Source organism: Rhea americana, unplaced genomic scaffold (genome assembly GCF_003343005.1).
Source record: "Rhea americana isolate MKP2758 unplaced genomic scaffold, rheAme1 scaffold_32, whole genome shotgun sequence".
NCBI lineage: Eukaryota > Metazoa > Chordata > Aves > Rheiformes > Rheidae > Rhea > Rhea americana.
Window position 1 is genome coordinate 358,824 of NW_028186446.1, and position 19,957 is coordinate 378,780.

The 19,957-nt window shown below is 40.8% G+C and overlaps 1 protein-coding gene across 1 annotated transcript in view; it reads left to right on the top strand.

Moving 5' to 3' along the window:
* The window catches only part of FAM171A1 (family with sequence similarity 171 member A1), a 141,921-nt gene that overhangs the window by 86,706 nt on the left and 35,258 nt on the right, over positions 1–19,957 (top strand). Inside the window, exon 2 of the mRNA XM_085310560.1 lies at positions 19,483–19,710. Coding sequence (XP_085166686.1) covers positions 19,483–19,710 — 228 coding nt within the window. The remainder of the gene's footprint in view (positions 1–19,482; positions 19,711–19,957) is intronic.

The following is a 19,957-nucleotide window of genomic DNA, read 5'->3' on the forward strand; positions in this document are numbered from 1 at the left end:
TTAATAATTAGTTTTATTTTTATGTACTAGATATTTAAACATTTCAGAACTAGCTTATTAGATGTACACAGGCCAAAGCATTCAAAAATAGGAGCCTAATCTTAGACTTCAAATGTTGCTTGGCTTTTCCCCAAAACTACACTGGTGACACAGGAGCATGAACTTGTTCAGCCTTGAGACTCATGGAGGAGTATGTAGATTACTCAGAAAATGTCCATTTTCCTGCTAAAGCTTGCTATTTCAGGAGACAGCTTAACCTGAAAGTGATACAATCTTGAGTTGCCTCTTGCAGAAGCAAGTAAGCATTTCAAATACAACTTTTTAGTAGAAAACTCCCATGTAAGAGCTAGTGAGTGTTTTAGTGGCCATGAGGATCATCATTAAGCTAAAAGTCATCATAGTCAGTCATTTAAGATTGTAAAAACAGACCTATATCAAAATGAAGACTTTCAGAGTTAAGGAGTAGACCAAAAAAAAAAAAAACAAAACAGTTAAGATGCATAGTTTGCATTTAAGCATGATATTTTYGTATTAGTTTTCACATGCTTCTAAGATTTGTAGCTATCCCCCACCATATCTTCCTTACAAGTGGCAGATCTATTCTGTTTGTTTTTTTTCAGTGATGTGCATCATCTGGCACTTGCTTAGCTACTTAAGCTATGGCTTACTTAAATGTTTGCAAGAGCCATGTTAGAGCATTGGACGCCTTTCTCATTGGAACTTGCTCTGGTTTTATCTTAAAAACTGCAGCAAATTTCCAAGATGCTGAGCACTGTAACACAAGTTATGCCAGAGCCTCAGAGGACAGGGAGCCCGTCACATGCCTTGCAGTTCTGGCTGGGGCAAGACCCAGATGGCTTGCAGCTATTCCAAAATTTCCTCTTGCAGAAAGCAAGCTGCTGTAGTCAGAGGGGATGACATACTCCGAGGTCTCCTCCCAGTACAGGACTGGCATCTGTTGGAGTGCACGCAGACCCAAGAGCCAAGAAATTTTCGTAGGTCACATAGCAGAAGAGTGGAGTTAGTGTTTTGCACGCCTGAGGTGGTCTCAAGGCATGTTGACTGCCTTTACACGCACACGCATGCACACACACACGCCCCCCAGGACCCTGCTGCTTTTTTGATGCTTGCGTGGTGTGAAGTCACTTCTGTGAGTCACTCCGTGCCTCTGGGGGGAGGGAGGGGAGGAGGGGTGTAATGTTCCCTCACTCCTGARCAGCATCAGATCACATTGTGTGGGTAGAGGAGTGTTTGTGTGTCTGTTCGAGCCTGTCTTGACTGGTGAGAACAGAAAGGCAGGGCCCTCATTTTCTTTTTATTTATTTTTGTTTCTCTTTCTCTCTCCCCCCCCCCAACTTCCCTGCTACCTAGCTGCCATCCCTGAGAGAGATAAGAAGCCAGAACTAGCAAGCAGCACTAGAGRCGAGTGTGCTGGGCACTGAGCTGAGATGCCCCTGCTTGACTTAAGCCTGCGACAGGACTGCTGCATGCTGCGCTTGGACTTAAGTGTCTTTGGACACAATAATTTAGTCCTGTATAAATCAGAAATAACAGCCTGAAATACTTAACTGTTTTTTGTACTGACACTCCCATATGCAGAGGTAGATGATGTTTTGCATATACGAACCACATATGTGCACAAAGATTACTTAAACAGCCAGGTGTTGTGATAGATAAAATGGAGCAAATGATCTCAAAGAGAAGGAGGAAATGGGAGTCAGAAGGCCGAGGTGTTATGGCCCAGGCGGGTGTTGACAGTATGTGTGGCAGATGTGCTCTGGAAGAGGAGTGAGTCTTGGATGAGGTCAATGAAGTGCGCCACAGCAGAGTGTTAAGGAACCCAAAGTGCTCTTTGTCTAGAGAAACAGGAGTTGTGCACTGTGTATGCTCTATCTTATACCTAGATCCTAAAGGACTTAGCAGGTAAGGAATGGAGGGCTACTGGTAAAGCAGCAAGCAGTGCCTGTGGCAGAGCATAGGTCTTATTCTCTCACTGTCGCACCAAGGAGAAGAGCTTTCGTTACATTAATTTTCTGTTGATGCACTTAATCAATTTTAAGGCAAATCCAGGTAAGAGCAAATGACAGCAGACAAACCTAGAATCACTGAAATGCACTAAAGACTGCACTAAGAGAACCCTTAGTATTTTTTAATATTGCAGCAAGATGGGGGAACATCATCTGCAGACCTAGGAGTTTTGCAGTAAGCATCTCTCCTCATTCTCATTTTCTGTAGTAGTGGCTGGAGAGTGCCCACCTTTTCATGTCTTCTTGTCTCATCCTATCTTACTGAAGTTGACAGACATGGCAGGTAACCAGGCTGRCTCCCAGCTGAAGTTGTCTCTACCTTTGCTAAAGTCAACACCAATTCTGCCCAAAGGCCTTTCTGTTCACAAGAATGTATTCACTCTTGTTGGCTTTTTTCATTTAATAAGCGTTGAAAGTCCTGGCGAATGCTAAACATGGTGTATTTCCTATGCAAGTTGCCAAATTGTTGAAATAAATTTCTTAATAAGTTTTAATTTAACTTTTAAATCATATGAAAGCTTGATTCGTCCCTATCTTTATGTTTTCATCTTCTGTTACTTCATGATTTTTCTTTTTCGTGGACTTCATTCTCCTAGAGTATTTTAGTAAAGAACCTCCAAAGTAGAGAACTTCTTAAGAACCCCCAAATCTAGAAGCAAACGGACTGGTGTTATCTTAATAAACTTCCTTTATTGTTCAGCAGTAGTTTTAAGCTGCTTTCAGGCACTCATGTAGCAGCAAATGCAGTGAATCTGTTGAAAAATGAGCAGTCTTAATCTAAAAAACAATTTCAAATTTCTATGCAGTTTGTAAGAGGAACTTCTGAAGAAAACCTGTTTTTCTCTGCAGACTGATGCAATCTCATGTGAAACTTGAGATGGGTTGTCTTAGCCTTTTGCAAAGAGACAAAAGAGGCAAAAATAATATATGTGTATATGTATGTTTTTGACTAACAGGGCTATATTTAAGCATGTTTGCTATATATTGACTATATATTGACTAACAGGGCAGCAGGGCTATATTTAAGCATATTTGCTGTAATTCACTGTAATTGCTGTTCATGTAAATAAAGTTTAAACAAGACATATTGCTCTGCTCTCTAGGCTTATTTTAAGTGCAGTTACTTTAGGTTTTTAAATTTAATCTCTTGATTCTTGAATTTATATCCAGCTGAGATTTCTTTTTTTCCTCTTAAAGAGGAAGTAAAGAACGAGTTGGGGTGAGAAAGAACAGCAGGGCAAAGGTACCTAAGTATGAAGCAAGGTGTCTGACAAGCAGCCCCGAACATTTCTAGCTGAGGTACTAAATATATCTTGTCTAAGTTATTTCAGCAGTAGCTCATCAAACCAGAGAGGTGGGGTTTTTTTAAGCCAAATGAAAGCTTAGCACAAGGATGAAAAATAACCCAAACCAAGGTTCCTGGGTGGGACCATCAGCTTTGAGCTGTTCCAGGGGCTCAGGCCAGTGAAGAGGCTCTGCAGGGCTTCTGCCTGCCTGAGGAAGGATGTTCCCACTGGAAGCACCACTGCTTCCTGCAGACCCGTTCCCCATGCAGCCGATGCAGCCTGGCAGCCAAAATGAGAGARCTGTCTAGGCCAAGGCCATGTGTCTTCAGCATCTAGACTTTGTTATGGCTGGTGTAACAGATAATCCCTCAGGTTGTTTGTCAGGAAACCCCTCTAATTTGCAGAGGAGGATATGCAGGGCACAAAAGTAGCTTGCAGCCTACAGAGCAACCTGCTCTTACCACTGGTTGTTCTGATTGCAAGTTCTGTGTGGCATCCCTTATAAATGAATCAATAAATCTCACTTACTGTGCTTTTTAGGTACCTTTTTGATTTTGTAAAAGTCCTTTCTTCTAAGAAWATTGGAGCAGTGACACCAGAAAATGTGTTCACCAAGATGCCTAGTTGAAAAGAGATTAAAAAATTCCACCCACCTAAATGCAGTCCTAACACGACAGTAACAAAATAAATCTTAAAAGCAGCCTCCAGAGTAGACAGCAATGTTTTGTAGGTAAGCATACCTATTTAAAAGAATGTGAAATGTATTTTCCKTGGCTTCAGTATTGCCGGTCATGTAAGAAATTGTGTATGTTTTAAATGAGTATAGCAATAGTGTCTGCACTTAGCTGAGGGATTATCTTGCATAGTAGGTGTTACTTGTGATCCCAAGGATTTTGTGGTCCATGTGAGTATAACTACAAAGTAATTTCAGCCCAATTTTAATAATAATTTAACAACTAGAAGAGGAACTTAAAGTTCAAATATTAAAGAGTGTTTCGTTCATATTAGCTATTAATGATTGTTACCTGCCACATTTTTTATTTAACTATTCACTGAGATGGGAGAATCTGTGATTGAATGGTCTAATGCTGTCATTAAAACCCTTCTTGCTTGCACTGAACATCTTAGCATTAGCATAACTTCGCCATTTCTGGGAGAAGTTTGGGTCTGCAGATAAGCTATTTTACATCATCACAGAAGACAGTTTGAAATTGCTTTTTAAACTATCTTTCTTATACTGTATCGCCAATATATACAGGTAGAGGGTTTTAATGTGCCTGTATGGTTTTGTTGTAACTACATAGAGCCAGTACTGTACTGTTTTGTCCTGCTGCATCGGCTGATATCTTCAATAATTTAGCTGGAGCAGTGGACCCAAAGTCCTTTTCTAAGGCTAAGGCAACTCCATTGCTAGTCAGCATCCTTGGAGTAGACATCAGATTCCCTCTGGAAGAGTGCAGTTAGATTGCCTCGTGTCTCCACTTCTAAAGCCCTTTAGAATGATGTGTCTTGTGCTCTAGCAACCAACCGATGGCTAGAAGGCTCCATACTGCTAGTACAGGAGTGTGGGGCTGCCGGGAAGTTCTGGCTTGCTTTGAGCAGTAACAGCAATCTCCTGTCGTTTTACTGTTCTCTTAAGGAATTTTGTAACCTGAAGAGAACAACTGACCATTTGGGTTATTAAATCAGCGGTTGAAATAAATATGTCAGCCTTCCTGTAAAACTACTTGATCGAGGTTGTAAGTGTGTGTAGATGCATACATTTTGGGTTATATAGTTAGGAGTTTGGGTTTGGGTTTTTTCTCAGGGCTTAATGTAAAGAACAAAAAAGTGAGGTGAGAAGTAATTTTGATTCAGAACATATGTTCACCAAAGGAGAAAAAATACCTTATTTTTGTATTGTGCAGTGTTAATTTCCCAAATCAAGAACTTGTAGAAATTACCTGAACCTTAAAATGAAACTTACAGTAGTTCAGATAAGCAGATGTCAAATAAAATAGCATTTAACATGAAATGACACTGAATGATAACTATTATTGCTAAAAAAAAAATCTGTAGATTTCCCAAAGCTTTTATTTTCACAATGAAAGATGAGGAGTTTTACATATTTACAAACTGGTTAGCACTGTTGTAGTAGTCAGTGGAACTGTTTCTGTGGCCAAAATGTCGTAGGTTACCTTTTTAATTTATTGGGATATTTTCTTTAAAATGTAGGTTAACAGTTGTATACTGCTATTTTTCTTAGCAGTTCCTTTGTAATTATGAGAACAGAATTAATTGCAGTCAGAAAAGATGCCACTTATATCCCTATGTGAAGTACATATTTTCTTAGCTTTAAGAAAATATTTAAAGATGCTTAAACTTTATTTAGAATGGGTTTCAGGGCGGTGATGTGAACTGATAGTATCAAGGAAGCTTCAAAGTAAATGCTATCCTTTATATTGTGATTAGTGGGAACTTGTATTTTCAATTTAATTTAGCATACATATGTATGTACATAATGTGCATAAAGTGAACCATTCATCTACTAATCTAATATTAATTTTAAGCATAATACAGTATGTTTTGCTCTTTCAGGATTTGTTATTGATTTTGTATTCATACTCTCATTTGCTTATTCATTCCTCCAATGCATCCTGTTAATACAGGTTCTGTATGTAAGTTCAGCATCTGTATGATTTGGTTATTTAGAAGTTGCTTCCTCTTGGTTCCCCTTTAAATATTGTTTGTACACAGTAGAATACTTTCCAAATACACAGCTATTTGTTTAATTCAATGTAATGCTTTAAAATGCTAGCTTACTGCAGAGACTAAGTGGCCTACAAAATGTTGGTATCGATGTCTGCCCCAAGGAAGCAGAGAGAGACGCTGGGATGTTTTTAGTTGTACATATCTGCTTGTTAATGAGAAAGTGGATGTATTTGTCAAACTACAAATGCCAGCAGTTCTTAGTGATAGTATAACTTTAAAACAGATGTATGCTTTGCAACACGAGTGTAAGAAACAGAGGATGTGGAATGAAAGCATCTGGGGGATTCTGTACTGTGGGAGAGAGCTTAGCCAGTGTGATCTTTACAGCCATAAATACCTAATACGGGCTCATGTCACAGTATAAGCGATAACCCCTTTCTGTTGTCAAATGAATAACAAACCAGTAAATAGTATGAGCAGTTTATGTTGAGATTTTTCTATAAAGAGAACATGATACACAGCTTTGTGTGGCTGGTCATTTATACTGTGGTCCACTGGTTTTTGACGTTCTGCTTCGCGAACCCCGAGAATCGTTCAGTGACGTGCCGACCCCTTCGGGCCCCGCTGGTGCAGACCGCTGTGCAGTGTGCGGGCACTTGCTTCTCCTAGCCCCTTCTGCAGAGCCCTGGAGCCTGCTGCCTGGACCTCCAGGTTGAAAACCTTTGTCTGCTAGCTGCAGTTACGGCTGTGGGAGTACGGGAAGCACCAGGGGGAATCAAAACTGCGAGGCTGCCGAGYGTTACCTAGGTACGCTCCAGTGCTCTTCCCAGTCATGGAAAACAGCATAACCTGGATGATTAGTGTATCAAAACCCTGGCTGTTGTTGCTTTGTTTTTAATAGAAAATTAGCTAGCAAGGAAGATGAATGTTGCAAATGTAACTAGAACTATTCTTTTCAATTAAGACTGTGAATTTATTGAAGAACTAACACATTCTGATTTATATGATGGACTTCAAGTGTAGGGGAATACAAATATATATATATATATATATATATATATATATATATATTTAAATTTACAATTTTTACCTGGCTAGAAATGTTAACAGCCCTGAAATTAATCCCCTTCCAAGAATTAAGATCACCATGGCTGTTAAAACAATTCAAACCGAAGCAAGTTGTGCTTGCTGAGTCAGTTGTGCTGTGTGTAGTTATGCACTCATCAAAGCCGAAATATAGACAGTACGGCAGCCTGGTTTGAAAACATTAATTGAAAAATTAATTGCCTTGGATGAGGAGGCCTCTGCGTGACTGAGATTGGGGAGAGGAGTAAACAAAGGGTAATGACAAATGGCTGTGTGTCAGGCTGAGGCTGCATTACAGTACGAGGAGGAAGGGAACGGTAGTGGGTCTCATTTTGTTTAAAGTCTGAACTAATTATCTAGAAGAAGACCCAAATCATAGTATTTTTATAATTACTCTATTTTTTAGGACTGAAAAATTTTAAAACTTGGACAATAAGAAAATTTCAATATAGACAAGTTGGCGTGGGGGGGGATTAATTCTAATGCTATAATGAGGAGAAAACAGAAGTTGTGGCAACTGGCGTGTAGGCAGGTCAATGAAAGCATGCTTCATAGGCTCAGGAGGAATCGACAGCAAAAACTCCACAACAAAACATACCGACTGTGGCTGGGGAAGCTTTGTGGTGATGGAGTAAGTCCTGCACTGTGCCCTTGCAAAAGTCTTTACTGCTCTATTTCAAGCTCTTCCCTGTCACTGTCACAAGCATTGTAGCRTCTTGTTCTCTTTATGGAGCCAGGAGACTTTTATCACTGTGGTGCAGGTATGCAGTGGGAGAGGTGCCGTGGCGTGGAGGTGACAAATCTTCAGTTATTCAGGATTAACCAAGAATTAAAGGTCTACTGCAACTGTTCATGTCAAATATTGACTTAAAGCTTGTCTAGGTGAGGASAGTGACAGGCATCATTCTGAAGGAGCCGTACAGGCGTAGTTGTTTGAGGAGGACTCTTGGAGCATGGTTCAGTGATACAGGTGAGCTCTTCTAATTGCTTGGGAGCCAGCAGGTGAGTCTGATCTCCCCTTTTTTTCTTCCTTTAATCCTACACTTGGCCACAAGACTTCACCCCTTYTATTGATTTTGGCCGTTGTGATTGCTTTGCTTCACCTTGATAACGTGGTACAAACAGCTCATTTTGTTAGGCTGGAGTTTTACTGGAGTAATAAATTAAGTTGACACAGGAACTGATCCAAATCAGAGCAACTCAAAAGAAGGAACAGAGTGCAGGGCGGGCCAAGGAGGTGGGAGGGGAAGGCACTTTCCTCGCTTTGCCCCAGGCTTGGCTGGACTGGCCCAGCAGCAGTGCCAAACTGTGCTTTCCCTGCAAAGCTCTCTTTTTGCTTCATGTAACAAGACTGGAGGAGTAAGGTTGTTACGATGTGTGGCTTGCTTTGAATTGTTACAACCATTTGTTAAAAAAATCAACTGAAATATATTCTTCCCAAAGTGACATTTAGGTTGGCTTTCACAAGTGATATTGGAAGTAAGTAGAGATTAAACCTAAGATTAGACCTACTCAGAAAAAAAACAAAAAGCGCTTGTATCCTCTCAGTTCAATTATGTGTACACAGCTTCAATAAAACATGGAGTACACCTGCTTTAAATTGTTTTCATGAAGTGCATACTGTTAATTATAGATTTGGGAAAAAGTTGTTCCAAGAAAATAAAACACATGCATTCRTTGATAACTAAGTACTAGCTTTCCCTTTCTGCCTTCCCTGAAACTAGACTAGTGATCTAATGGGTTTAAAGTTGGCTTTAAAAGCCTGTGAGCTGTGCAGCAGTTGAGCTCAGTGTGGTGGTGTCCTACAAACATCTCAGAGTTGATGCAAAATCAGCTGTGGTCTTGCTTGAATCAGCGGCAAATTCTAATGCTCAGCAACTGAAAAATATCAGAGCATTAACCTTTCTTTCATATTGATCTCCAAACAGTGTTTCAAAGGAGTCTATTAGGAAAGAGGTTTTTGAGGTGAGATTACTTTTTCATGTCTTGTAAAGAATGCATTATATGTGCAGCAAGCTAAAGCTTTCAAACGCAGCTTCCATCTGTGCTCCGTGACAGCATCTTTATATAATGTTGGGTCTAAAATACAAGATTTAGAAATGAAATTACTTTGTGTCCTGCACAGTTCCTGTAGAGATCAAAGGCAGAGCTGTTAATGTGACTATTGCTATTCATGAGTTTCAGGTTAATTATAAATGCTTGTTTAATCATTTAACAATAGGGTATCAGAGTCTCATCTGGGCATTGTGCTTATAGCTCTCACTTTTTTTAATTAAAGCAAATTCCTATTTTTTCACAAAGAAATTAATTTTGACGGTAATACTCTAGCCTCAAGCAGGTCAGAGTGTGCAAATCCTCTTTCAAATGTTGGACAGTTGTGTGATAAATGTCTTTATTGTATTATCCTTCGACTGCCCCTCTCTCCCTCTTGAGGAMCTGGTTGTGCAGTAGCCTGGTTGTCACTGGAGATGGTACAAAGAGGTCTTGTTCTTATACTACATTGTCTTTTGTGACATTTTATTAAAATTGATATGCATTATCACTAGTAGATAATGTATTTGGGGATAAACTAATACATTTATCATTTTATCRTCTGAATGCTTTGTTTAATAGATTTTAAACTTGAAGAGATCAGTAGAGCACCTGCCTGACCTTCATATGACATATTTGTATTTTATTTGGATGTCCTTTCAGTTAAAGTACACCATTTCATTCCTTTGGAAATTAAATTCTTATGCACCGGAGGAACAGCTACAGTGCCAGCAATGCCTGAGGCCATCATAGTGGCAAGGGGTGTTAGATGAGAAATGCAGATAAATCAATCTCTGTGCTGCCAAGAAGGAGGGTAAAAAAGCCTCATGTGTGACCTGAGAACAGGCTCCTCCACAACTCCAGCTCCTGCTTGTCTGCTGAGAGTKAGGTGAGCAAGGTGTATTGACAAGGCATCTGACAGAGGCATTTCTGTGCATCAGCTAAGAGACTACACTATCTTGGCAACCACCATAACTCCCGTTGCATCAGGCCCCTACTGCTTCTAACAAAGGACGAGGGAAGGGAATAAAAGAAAAACCCACAAATCAGTCTGTTCTACATTTGGGGAAAAAAATTCCTTCTCGAGTTTTGAGATGTGAGATTTAATTACAGTCATCATACTGCAAGTGCTCAGAGCATGGAGAGGTCTATACTGGCGGTCTCGTTCCTACTGGCCCRTAGAGGAGAACAGCATGTAGTTGTAGGTTCAGAGAGTGCAGTGCTAAAAGGTAGTGCCACAGAGTTTGGGATGGGTCATAAATGTTCTAGAATTAAACATTAATTCTATTAATTCTAGAACTAAGCATTAATCTAACATCAATTAAGCATCTCAGATTAAAGGTATTCTTCAAAAGAAGACAAAATCTTCTCATAGTTTCTCAGCCCTAGTGAATCAGTGAATCTCTTCTAATAAGCTGTTCCCTTGTTAAATTACCTTACTGCTAAGAAATTGCACTTGAATTTCCTTCAGTTCARTGTAGAGCTGTTGGGTTATACTGTATCTCTGTCAGCAAGACTACAAAATCCACAACTGTCCTTTTCAATAGTTTCTCTGTTACACACCGTGATCCAGCCTTCTTGTAATAACTGAAAAAGTCAAGTTCTTCAGATTCCCAAGGCTGCTTTTCTGTCCCCTGGATCTCTTCTGTGGCTCTCCTCTGAACTCTTCCATTTTCTAACTCCCTTCTGAAGCGTGGGCCTGAGAGCAGGGCCCGTGTGGCCCTCGCTGGGCTCTGAGCAGGGCTGTGGGAAGCAGAAGGGAGGATCGTTCAGCTTGGTGCTGCCCTGGGTAGGGCCAGGGGCTGCAGCAGCCCTGGGACGTTCCTTTAGGACCACTTTCCTGAGCGCTGATGTTATCAAGGTGAACTCCAGCACATTTTTTCTCACCTGTCCTGCTTTTCTTTTATACTGACCAAAGGGTCTTTTTGCCTTTTTTTTTTTTTTTTTTTTTTTTTTTTTTTTTTTTTTTTTTTTTTTTTTTTGTTTTTTTTTTTTTTTTTTTTGCTTCTCAGACAGAGAGAGGAGAGAATCTTTCCTTTTATGCACTGCCCACTTAGTAAATATATTTTGAGATCCATCAGAGCTTTGTGTGAAACCCATGATAGTTCCGTGTAATACAGATTTTAAAATCTAGAACTCTTACTAAGGCAACGTCATTGGTGAAATCCAAATGTGTTGTATTTTCACAGCTGACTTATCAGAAGAGTATTGAAGGAAAAATGTTCACAAAGCCAACCTTTTCTTAAAATATACTTGCTGACTGTTTGTATTTTTAGTTTTTAATTCTTGTTTGTAATTTTGCATTTTGCTGTCTTGTTATTTTAGCTGGGATCAGTGCCAAACTAGCTCTGATCCATCATTGCTTGGACCTTCCTTTTAACTGTTTTTAGCTGTTGGAACCATTCTGATGCATTGGAATTTATGGAGTTATTCAGGACCTGTTAAAAGTGTAGCTTTGGTGATTTACTGAATTCCCAAGATAGCTCTTCAGAGTCTCTTGAGTAGAAGAGGTCTGAGTGGATTGATTTGGAAGTGTTAATCTCAGCAGATGCGAGGGTATGGGCACACTGTTTGTAGGCGGCATATGCATAGTTTTAAAAAAGGACATCTTTAAAACTGTATTTTTTCATGCTGAGTCAAAATTGTATTTCCAGTTGTATGCAGGAGAATTAGCAAGAGGGTTTTTACTGTGTTTGAAGTACAAGCCATCAGGTGGTCCAGCCCTGCTTGTTTTGTCTTTGGGTAGGAACTCAATGAAGCAAGCCACTTCTAGATAGTAAGCTTCTGGCTCATCCTTGTAGGTGATCTCTAGATAATTCAGTTTTATCTCAAAAGCTGGGTTCATCTAATCCCAGTAAAAGGAGAAAAGTTCAGATACAATGTCTTGGGAGGGGATCTTTTTCTAGGTATAGAAGGCTAACTTGCAGGTTGAATCTGTGGGTGCTCAGCAGTGGGTGTGTATGTTTTCATGGCTACTGTTTCATAGGAGAAGGGTGCTACTGCTGTCTTACTTAGCCTTTTATTTGACTATTTTGGTACCTATTTTTTTTTGGGGGGGGGGGTGTTGAAGTTCTATGAATTTGTTTCTCTCTTGACCACYCAGTTATGTTTTGGGCGCTCTGTATGGGGCAGTTTTCTGATGTGATGCATTTTTACATATAGCTCTTCATCCTGTGAAATTTTAGCTGTTGAGAATTGCTGAATAGGGAATGTGAAATACCTTTCCTGTCCCATCCACTGCTTGGTCTGGTCCCATAGAAATCATTGGTGRACCCTTACTCATGTTGGAAGTTCAATCACTTGCAGTAAAGGAGTAAGCTCTCTAGCACCAGTTTGCTTTTGGTTGACTTCGTTGCAGGATCAGTCTCTGTTTTGAATACAAGCTGCTGCTGYTGTTAGGATATTCTCCAAGTGTGCTTGCTTTGCCATTCAAAGTGGTACATGTCGACTTACTTTTCAKGTGACCACATGAACTCATTCCAGAGTCTGTCTGTTTCTAGAAGGGTTTTATACACACTTTTTTGTATGAATTTACTATTGTTTTCAAGCCTTTGTTGTCAGWATAGCCTTTTTGATGCAGTACATTAGAATGAGATGGTGATATTTAAATGCTTGAGTTGGCATCTGTGGCTAGGGGATGTGGAACACTCCTTTTTCTAGGAAAATGTTTTCCCTTAGATAAATAAAAATCCTATTGTTTGGCTGAGGGGATGACCCTGCACATGGGCCAGAGGTTAAGGGGAGGAAAGGCTTATCCATTTGGCCTGTAGGATTCAAAACAAGTGTGTTGCCAGTAAATTCAAACTGTGTAGAGGACACAATTTTAAATAAGGCTCATAATGGTATTTTTTTAAGTGAGCAGGAAGTATTCTTTCTCTAATCAAGACATAGGAATTTAAGTATCTTTCTTTGGTAATATCCTGACATTGTCCATGCATATGGGACACCCCACCCCACCCCCAAAGGAAAAGGCTTACGAAACGAAAGATATGTGATAATTGCTGCGTATGTCAGCCTTTTCCCAGGGGAGATCTTCTGCCTGTGGAGGTCAGAGGGAGTCTGCCTTAACAGAGGAGTGTGTGCGCAGATGCAAATCAAGTTGCAGGATTGGGACATAAATATGATTGTACTCTTTAACCTTGAATCTACGTCATAATTTATCCTTGTTTATTTCAGTATTTGAGATCTGACAGCATACCATCACTCAGATTGCTCCGGGTTTTTCTCTCCACATATCATTACTGGGTTATTTAAAAAAATAAACAAACAAAAGTGCTTTTTCACTTTTCARGAGTTTGGCTATAGGAGACAGCACTGATGACATCAGTTCTTAAGGAAGCTCTTTCTAAACTGGGAGTTCACAGTGATATAAAGAGAGGTTATGAGTGCAAGAAGGAGGGTTGCAACTGCAGTAAGTAGTTGTCGTAGGTTATTTGTATTTCAGATGAATTAGTGTAGTTCGTAAAGCAGATGGCACAGGAAGGATTGCTCTGAGAAAGTTTAGACTTAGTAAAATCTCAAAAATCACATTAAAAAGACAGATGGTATTCTGGGTTGGAATGCTAGCATGTAGGGTATTTGTCTTTTTTTATTTCACTTTCCCAAATGATAGCTTTGGAGATGCTGGTTTTCTTTATATAGTTGACAGTACATGTGGTACTAAAAACTGGAAGTTGCACTTAAGCAGCTGTTTTCACTGTAACTGGTAGTTTTGGTTTTCTCTCATCTGAAAAACAAATAGGATGTGATTGCTGAAGGAAGATAAAGGAATAAAATTACAAGATTTAGGCTAGAGTTGCTTGCTTGAACACCTACTTAGAGCAACCTTGATCTCTTCATGGGAGTTAGGCTTGTATTTGTGCTTACCAGCTTCTTCCRTTGGGTTAGTTGAACCTAGAGTTGCAAGGTTTTCCAGATTATCTGCATTATTTAATATTTATRATTGAACCTACACTATCTCCACTTTTAGGCAAGGACATGCATTCTTCTGKCTTGGACCTGAAACATCACCAGAAGAGCATTAAGGGCAGGTCAGGCGTGCACTGGTATTAAGGACTGTTACTGTGGCCCTGCCTGTGCCATCCTGAGAGCACTGGGAGCCACCAGGGAACCCCACGCAAGGCAGCTGAGGTCTGAAACAGCTACATACATGTTCACGCTGTCGTAGCCAGTGGTCAAGTGTGTTGGCCGGAGCTGGCAGCGTGGACCTAGCCTGTTGTGAATGTGGCTGGCCTGTTTCAGGATGTGAGATAGACCACAACTGCCCATAGTGAATCCATCAGCTTGGATTCTTGGTCTGCTGGCTCAGGCATCTCTGCTCTGTTGTATGGTAAAGAAATACCAGCASTGTGCACCTTAATTTCCCTTTCTCCATCTAGACCTCACTTTGCAAAGGGCAAAGCATCTATTAATTTAGATTTTGATGACTAAATATACTAGATTTTGTAAATAAAAAAGCACAACACTATATTAATTCTGTGGAAGAATGAAGCAAACATCTTTAGCAGTTCGTGTTCTCTGAGTTCTTCTTCCACAGTGCTCTCGGTTCTCTGGCACGTGTTGCCAGCCACGTAAAGTCCTCTTTGAGTCCATGTGGGTTTAATTCTGACAGGGCTCCTTGCTGTGGTATTCTGCTAAAACTCAAGAATAATGCGTCTGCTGTATCCACACTGTTTTGTTGAGAAGTTTGCCAGATATATTAAAGACTTTATTCCTTAACTAATAGCAAGTCTTCTAAGCAGCTTTTTCTAATTAATACTTCTTCTAGCATATCTAATATTTCAGTCCAAAACCTACTTATTAATTTGAGGTCAGACTGACTGATCTTGTTCATATTCTACTCCCTTTTCCCCCCTCTTTATTTCTCCTGTTCTTTAAGTGAAAGTGCCTGCATATCACGTTTTTGAAATTTACTGTAGAGTTTAAATTTTCGTAGTTTCTCTTCTTATAGTGTTCTTACTGCCCTTGCTGTTTGAGAGCRAGCTTTCTTCAACAATTTCTTTCCAGTTTAAAGCTTGTAAGCATTCTGTTGCTGTGGAAATTATTGTGATAATACTCAGTGTTCATGGCTTCACTGCTGCATTAGATAAGAAAAAGGGGCTGTTGTATAGGAAAAAACCCTGGTTTAAGCAAGTTATACACAGTTCACACATATGTCAGTGAAGATAACACATGAAAAGGAATTAGGGCTGTTCAAGCTGCTAGGATTTTCTCTATCTTCTCAGAAAAAAAAATCTACGTCATAAAAAAAGGAGGAGAAAATATCCTGGGTTGTGGTATGCAACACCATGCTTGGAACAGCAGTTTGCCGGTCTTCAATCTTGGGTGATGACCTTCATTGTACCTGTTTGGAAACACGCTTTTGGAGACCTTTGTCCTTCCTTACTAGAAATAGAGAAGAATGAAGAGAGAAGCCTTTATATACAGAGTTGTAGGGAGAAGGAAATACGAATTGAGGGTCCTACTGGAGATACCCATGCCAACCTCTCTTCCGAGAGAGGGGGGGCTTTATATCTGCAGATAAATTTGTGTACTTTTTTTTTTAAATCAGTTTTCATTGCTTGATCAATTTTAGTAATCTCCATTCCAGAATTTCAAATGTTCATAATAAGTAGGTTGAACTGGCTGAAAGGCAGAGCTCAGAGGGTCATCATCAGTGGTGTGGAGTCTAGTTGGAGGCCTGTGGCTAGTGGCGYMCCCCRSGGCTCAGTACTGGGTCCCATCCTGTTCAACTTCTTCATCAACGACCTGGATGAGGGACAGAGTGCCTCCTCAGCAAGTTTGCTGATGATACTAAGCTGGGAGGAGTGGCTGATACAGCTGTAGGCTGTGCTGCCATCCAGAGAGACCTGGACAGGCTGGAGAGCTGGGTGGAGAGGAACCTCCTGAGGTTCAGCAAGGGCAAGGGCAGAGTCCTGCACCTAGGGAAAAATAACCCTAGGCACCAGTACAAGCTGGGGGCTGACCTTGTGGAGAGCAGCTCTGCCGAGAAGGACCTGGGAATGCTCGTGGATGACAAGTTGACCATGAGCCAGCAATGTGCCCTTGTGGGCAAGAAGGCCAATGGTCTCCTGGGCTACATTAGGAAGAGTGCTGCCAGAGGGTCAAGGGAGGTGATCCTGCCCCTCTACTCAGCCCTGGGGAGGCCTCATCTCGAGTTCTGTGTCCAGTTCTGGGCTCCCCAGTCCAAGAGAGACGTGGAGCTACTGGAGAGAGTCCAGCATAGGGCTACAAAGATGATCAGAGGGCWGGAGCATCTGCCCTSTGAGGAACGGCTGCGAGAGCTGGGCCTCTTCASCCTGGGGAAGAGAAGRCTGAGGGGGGATCTTATCAATGTGTGTAAGTACGTGAAGGGAGGGTGTCAAGGGGATGGGGACAAACTCTTTTCAGTTGTCCYRTGTGACAGGACAAGAGGCARTGGGCAGAAATTGAASCACAGGAAGTTCCGCCTGACYGTGAGAGGAAATTTCTTCACTGTGAGAGTGACAGAGCAMTGGCACAGGTTGCCCAGAGARGTTGTGGAGTCTCCTTCTCTGGAGATCTTCAAGGCCCACCTGGATGCAACCCTGTCTAMCATGCTGYAGGTGACCCTGCTGAGCAGGGRGGTTGGACTAGATGATCTCCAGAGGTCCCTTCCAACCTTACTGATTCTGTGATTCTATGACTATTTCTGCTTAGTTTCTAATCCTCTTCCTTTATTAGCCTGTAATATTGTAGAACTCTTTGGGCCTTGTTACATGTGGCTGTTTTAGAACAGGCTACACTGTCGTATTGCTGAAATTGTATTCAGCTTGTCCTATTTCCTTGCTTTTTTTTTAGTGCATGACCCAATATTGTTAGGTGCACGCATTCTTCAACACTGTTTGCTAGACAGTTGAAAAAAGTCAAAGCATTAACAGCTTAGCTACCTAGCTTTGGATCTAAAAGTAGTTGTTMCTGTACTTTTTGAAAAATACAAATACAAAACTTGTATTGCTTTTTGCTGTAATGTTTATAAATACATATACAGTTAGTAAATACATAAATACATCTGCGTTCTTCCCTTGATTAATGTGGCTACCATGTGCACAAGATTTCAGAAGCTATTTGGTGAACAGGGCAAGGTTTCAAATGAGGCATTCTATACRTATGCGCCAGAGTGTAGTTATGTACACTGTTTTTCAATATATGTTGTTTTCTTTGACTACTAAATGTAAAACTGGGAAAACGTCCAGAATCTTTAATGGCTAAAATGTACTTCATGCTGATCCTCTCTAAATTGACATTCTTCATTGCCAAGYTCTAAAGTGAGAGTTGTGATGATGATGAATTTCTCTAATGGGATTTTTGTTCAGGACTGTCTGATATTTGTATTTGCTGTACCCTAGAATTCAGACAGAAGGTCTGTGCTTATAAAAGGGCCCAATATTTTTCTGACCAAAGTGCCCTTAGGAAAGAGGTGTTAATAATTTGAAGGGTTGCATTAGATCATAATATCTTTTAAAAATTTTATGTTCTTATGCTGTGTTTCTCGGAATGCTCAGTTGTATCATTTTACTACTAAAATTCACAACAGATTTTATTAAGTTCTTATTCTGCTTGATGTTACATCTTAATGGTTGAATGCCTRCATATACCAAAATAACCTCTTAAAATCCTAATACACAGTAGTAATATAACAGAACCTAATCCCCAATACTGTTCTGCAGAAACTGATGTATCRTTTTTTAAATATATATGAAAATGAGGTCACACTCTCTTTTTTGGGCAGCCYATGAAGAAATGAGTTGCACATGGTACGTCAGCATCTTGCTTGTTAGTGGCTGAGGCTGAATTCCCCTGATACAAAGAGGGGTATTTGCAAAATACCATCTTGCTGCCTTGGGGAAGGAAGTAAGCTGAGATAGGAAACTTCACGCAAGAGCAACAGTGTCCTAAGGTCATGGGAAGAAAAGGAGAAAAGACTTGAGTGTGAGAGAAGMGAAAAGCATTAGGTATTCATTTAAGAGAATGAGGAGACTTTAAAGGGAAAATATCCAGAGATGTTTGGTCGAGTCATTGGGTCATTGCTGCTGTTTCTTTCAACACAGCATTGCATATAAGTCGTAGTCACTGAAGAAAAGCAAGAGCTGCCACTTTAGAGCATGAGGCAAAGAAACTACTGTAGGAGCAGAAAAAATATCATAGCTATAGAGGAATGCCTTTCAGAGGGACTGTCTTGCACAAGCCCCTAAGCTGCATGTAACAAAAGTTTTGTGACACAGTGCATGGTTTAGTCATAGGAGTGCCTTGAAGTGAGCAAATATTGCACATCTGGAAACATTTGAACAAATAATTAATTTCTGGGGAAAAAAAAGGCAAATTACTTGAGTAAAATGTAGTCCATTGTGTTAACTTCTTGCTGCATSTTTACAGCGTGTACAGTTCTCTTGACTTGCCTTGACAATGACTTTTTTGCTTCTGGGGCTCACCAGTTGCATATGAGGATGGGTGATACATTTGACTTTGTCTCAGTGTGGATAACCAGGTATTACTAGGTGCCATAATACTTTTGTGCTTTTTGGAAAAGGGGTCGGTGAACAGGGAGGGAGGGGGATGTTTTTCTTTCTCACTGTTTCCCCACTGCGAGCACTCTGTGTCCAACCTGATCTTCCTGTGCATGGAGGACRAGGTCCTGTTCCTATGGGATTTCATTGCCTAGGAGAGACCTCACAGTAGCAGTTCTGGGCCAGTCTCTCCCACTGGGGTTCAAAATCTCGTACTGAAATGCAGCCCACTCTTCCACTCACTTTCTTTCGGGGACTCACTCACCCTTCATCACAGCAGATCTGCACACAGAGAAATGTTTCTGGGAAGGGATGAGAGAGCACAGCCCACTTCCAACCTTTCCCTCTCCTCACTGCTGCTGTTCTGGTGTGCTGGGGAGAAGACTGGCTGGAGCAGAGGCACAGCAAGGATACGACTTYAGAGAGGAGTTGCTGAACTCTCTGTGCCTAATAAATATGTAATGTTTGGTAGCACGTGCATTTAGAGTTGTGATGCTGCCATGGGATTAACATCACAGGCAACACTGCCTGCCACATGTAGCATGCTAYCCAGCTGTGTATGAGTAATAGGTGGAGTAGCTAAAGTCAACTGAAGGACAGTAATTCAGGACTAGAGCAAGTGGTCTGCCTTGTGACAGAACCTGCAGTGTTTCTAAAGAGTAACCACTTGAAACAGAGAACTATAAGCCAGGAAAAGAGGCAATTCTTGGTACCAAAGTGACAGAAGAAAGAACCGAGCCCCATGTCTTTTGGTCTTCGGGGTGCTAGCAAGTTCTTAGTGTTACTTTGGGCAAAAATTTTCCTGACAGTAACTGTTGTGATTGTTTGTCATTACAGAAGTAACGCTGAAGGTCCACATAAGTGATGCCAGCACACATCAGCCGGTAACCGAAGCCTTCATTGAGATTTTTACCAACCAGATTTCCATTGCATCTGGAACCTCAGGAGCAGATGGCACTGCCTTCCTCAAGTTTCAGTATAAGTTGGGCAATCAGCTGATAGTGACTGCTAGTAAACATGCATATGTGCCAAATTCTGCACCATGGAAACCTGTAAGATTGCCTGGTAAGAGATCTTTATTTTTGTTCTGAGGTAAGATTTTGCGTCTAAAGGAAGTTACACAATTTTGTATGATGTATTTTAATGCTTGGTTGCAATCCTGGGTGGGAGGAAGAACGTCTGTGCAATTCAAAAAACGCAAGGTTTCTTCCTCAGTTAAACTGTGACATCGGGGCTGTGTAGGGTTTCGCGTTGCTCCTGGCTGTCCCTGACACAATGCTACATCAGTTTTCAAACCACTGTTGGTGCTCTT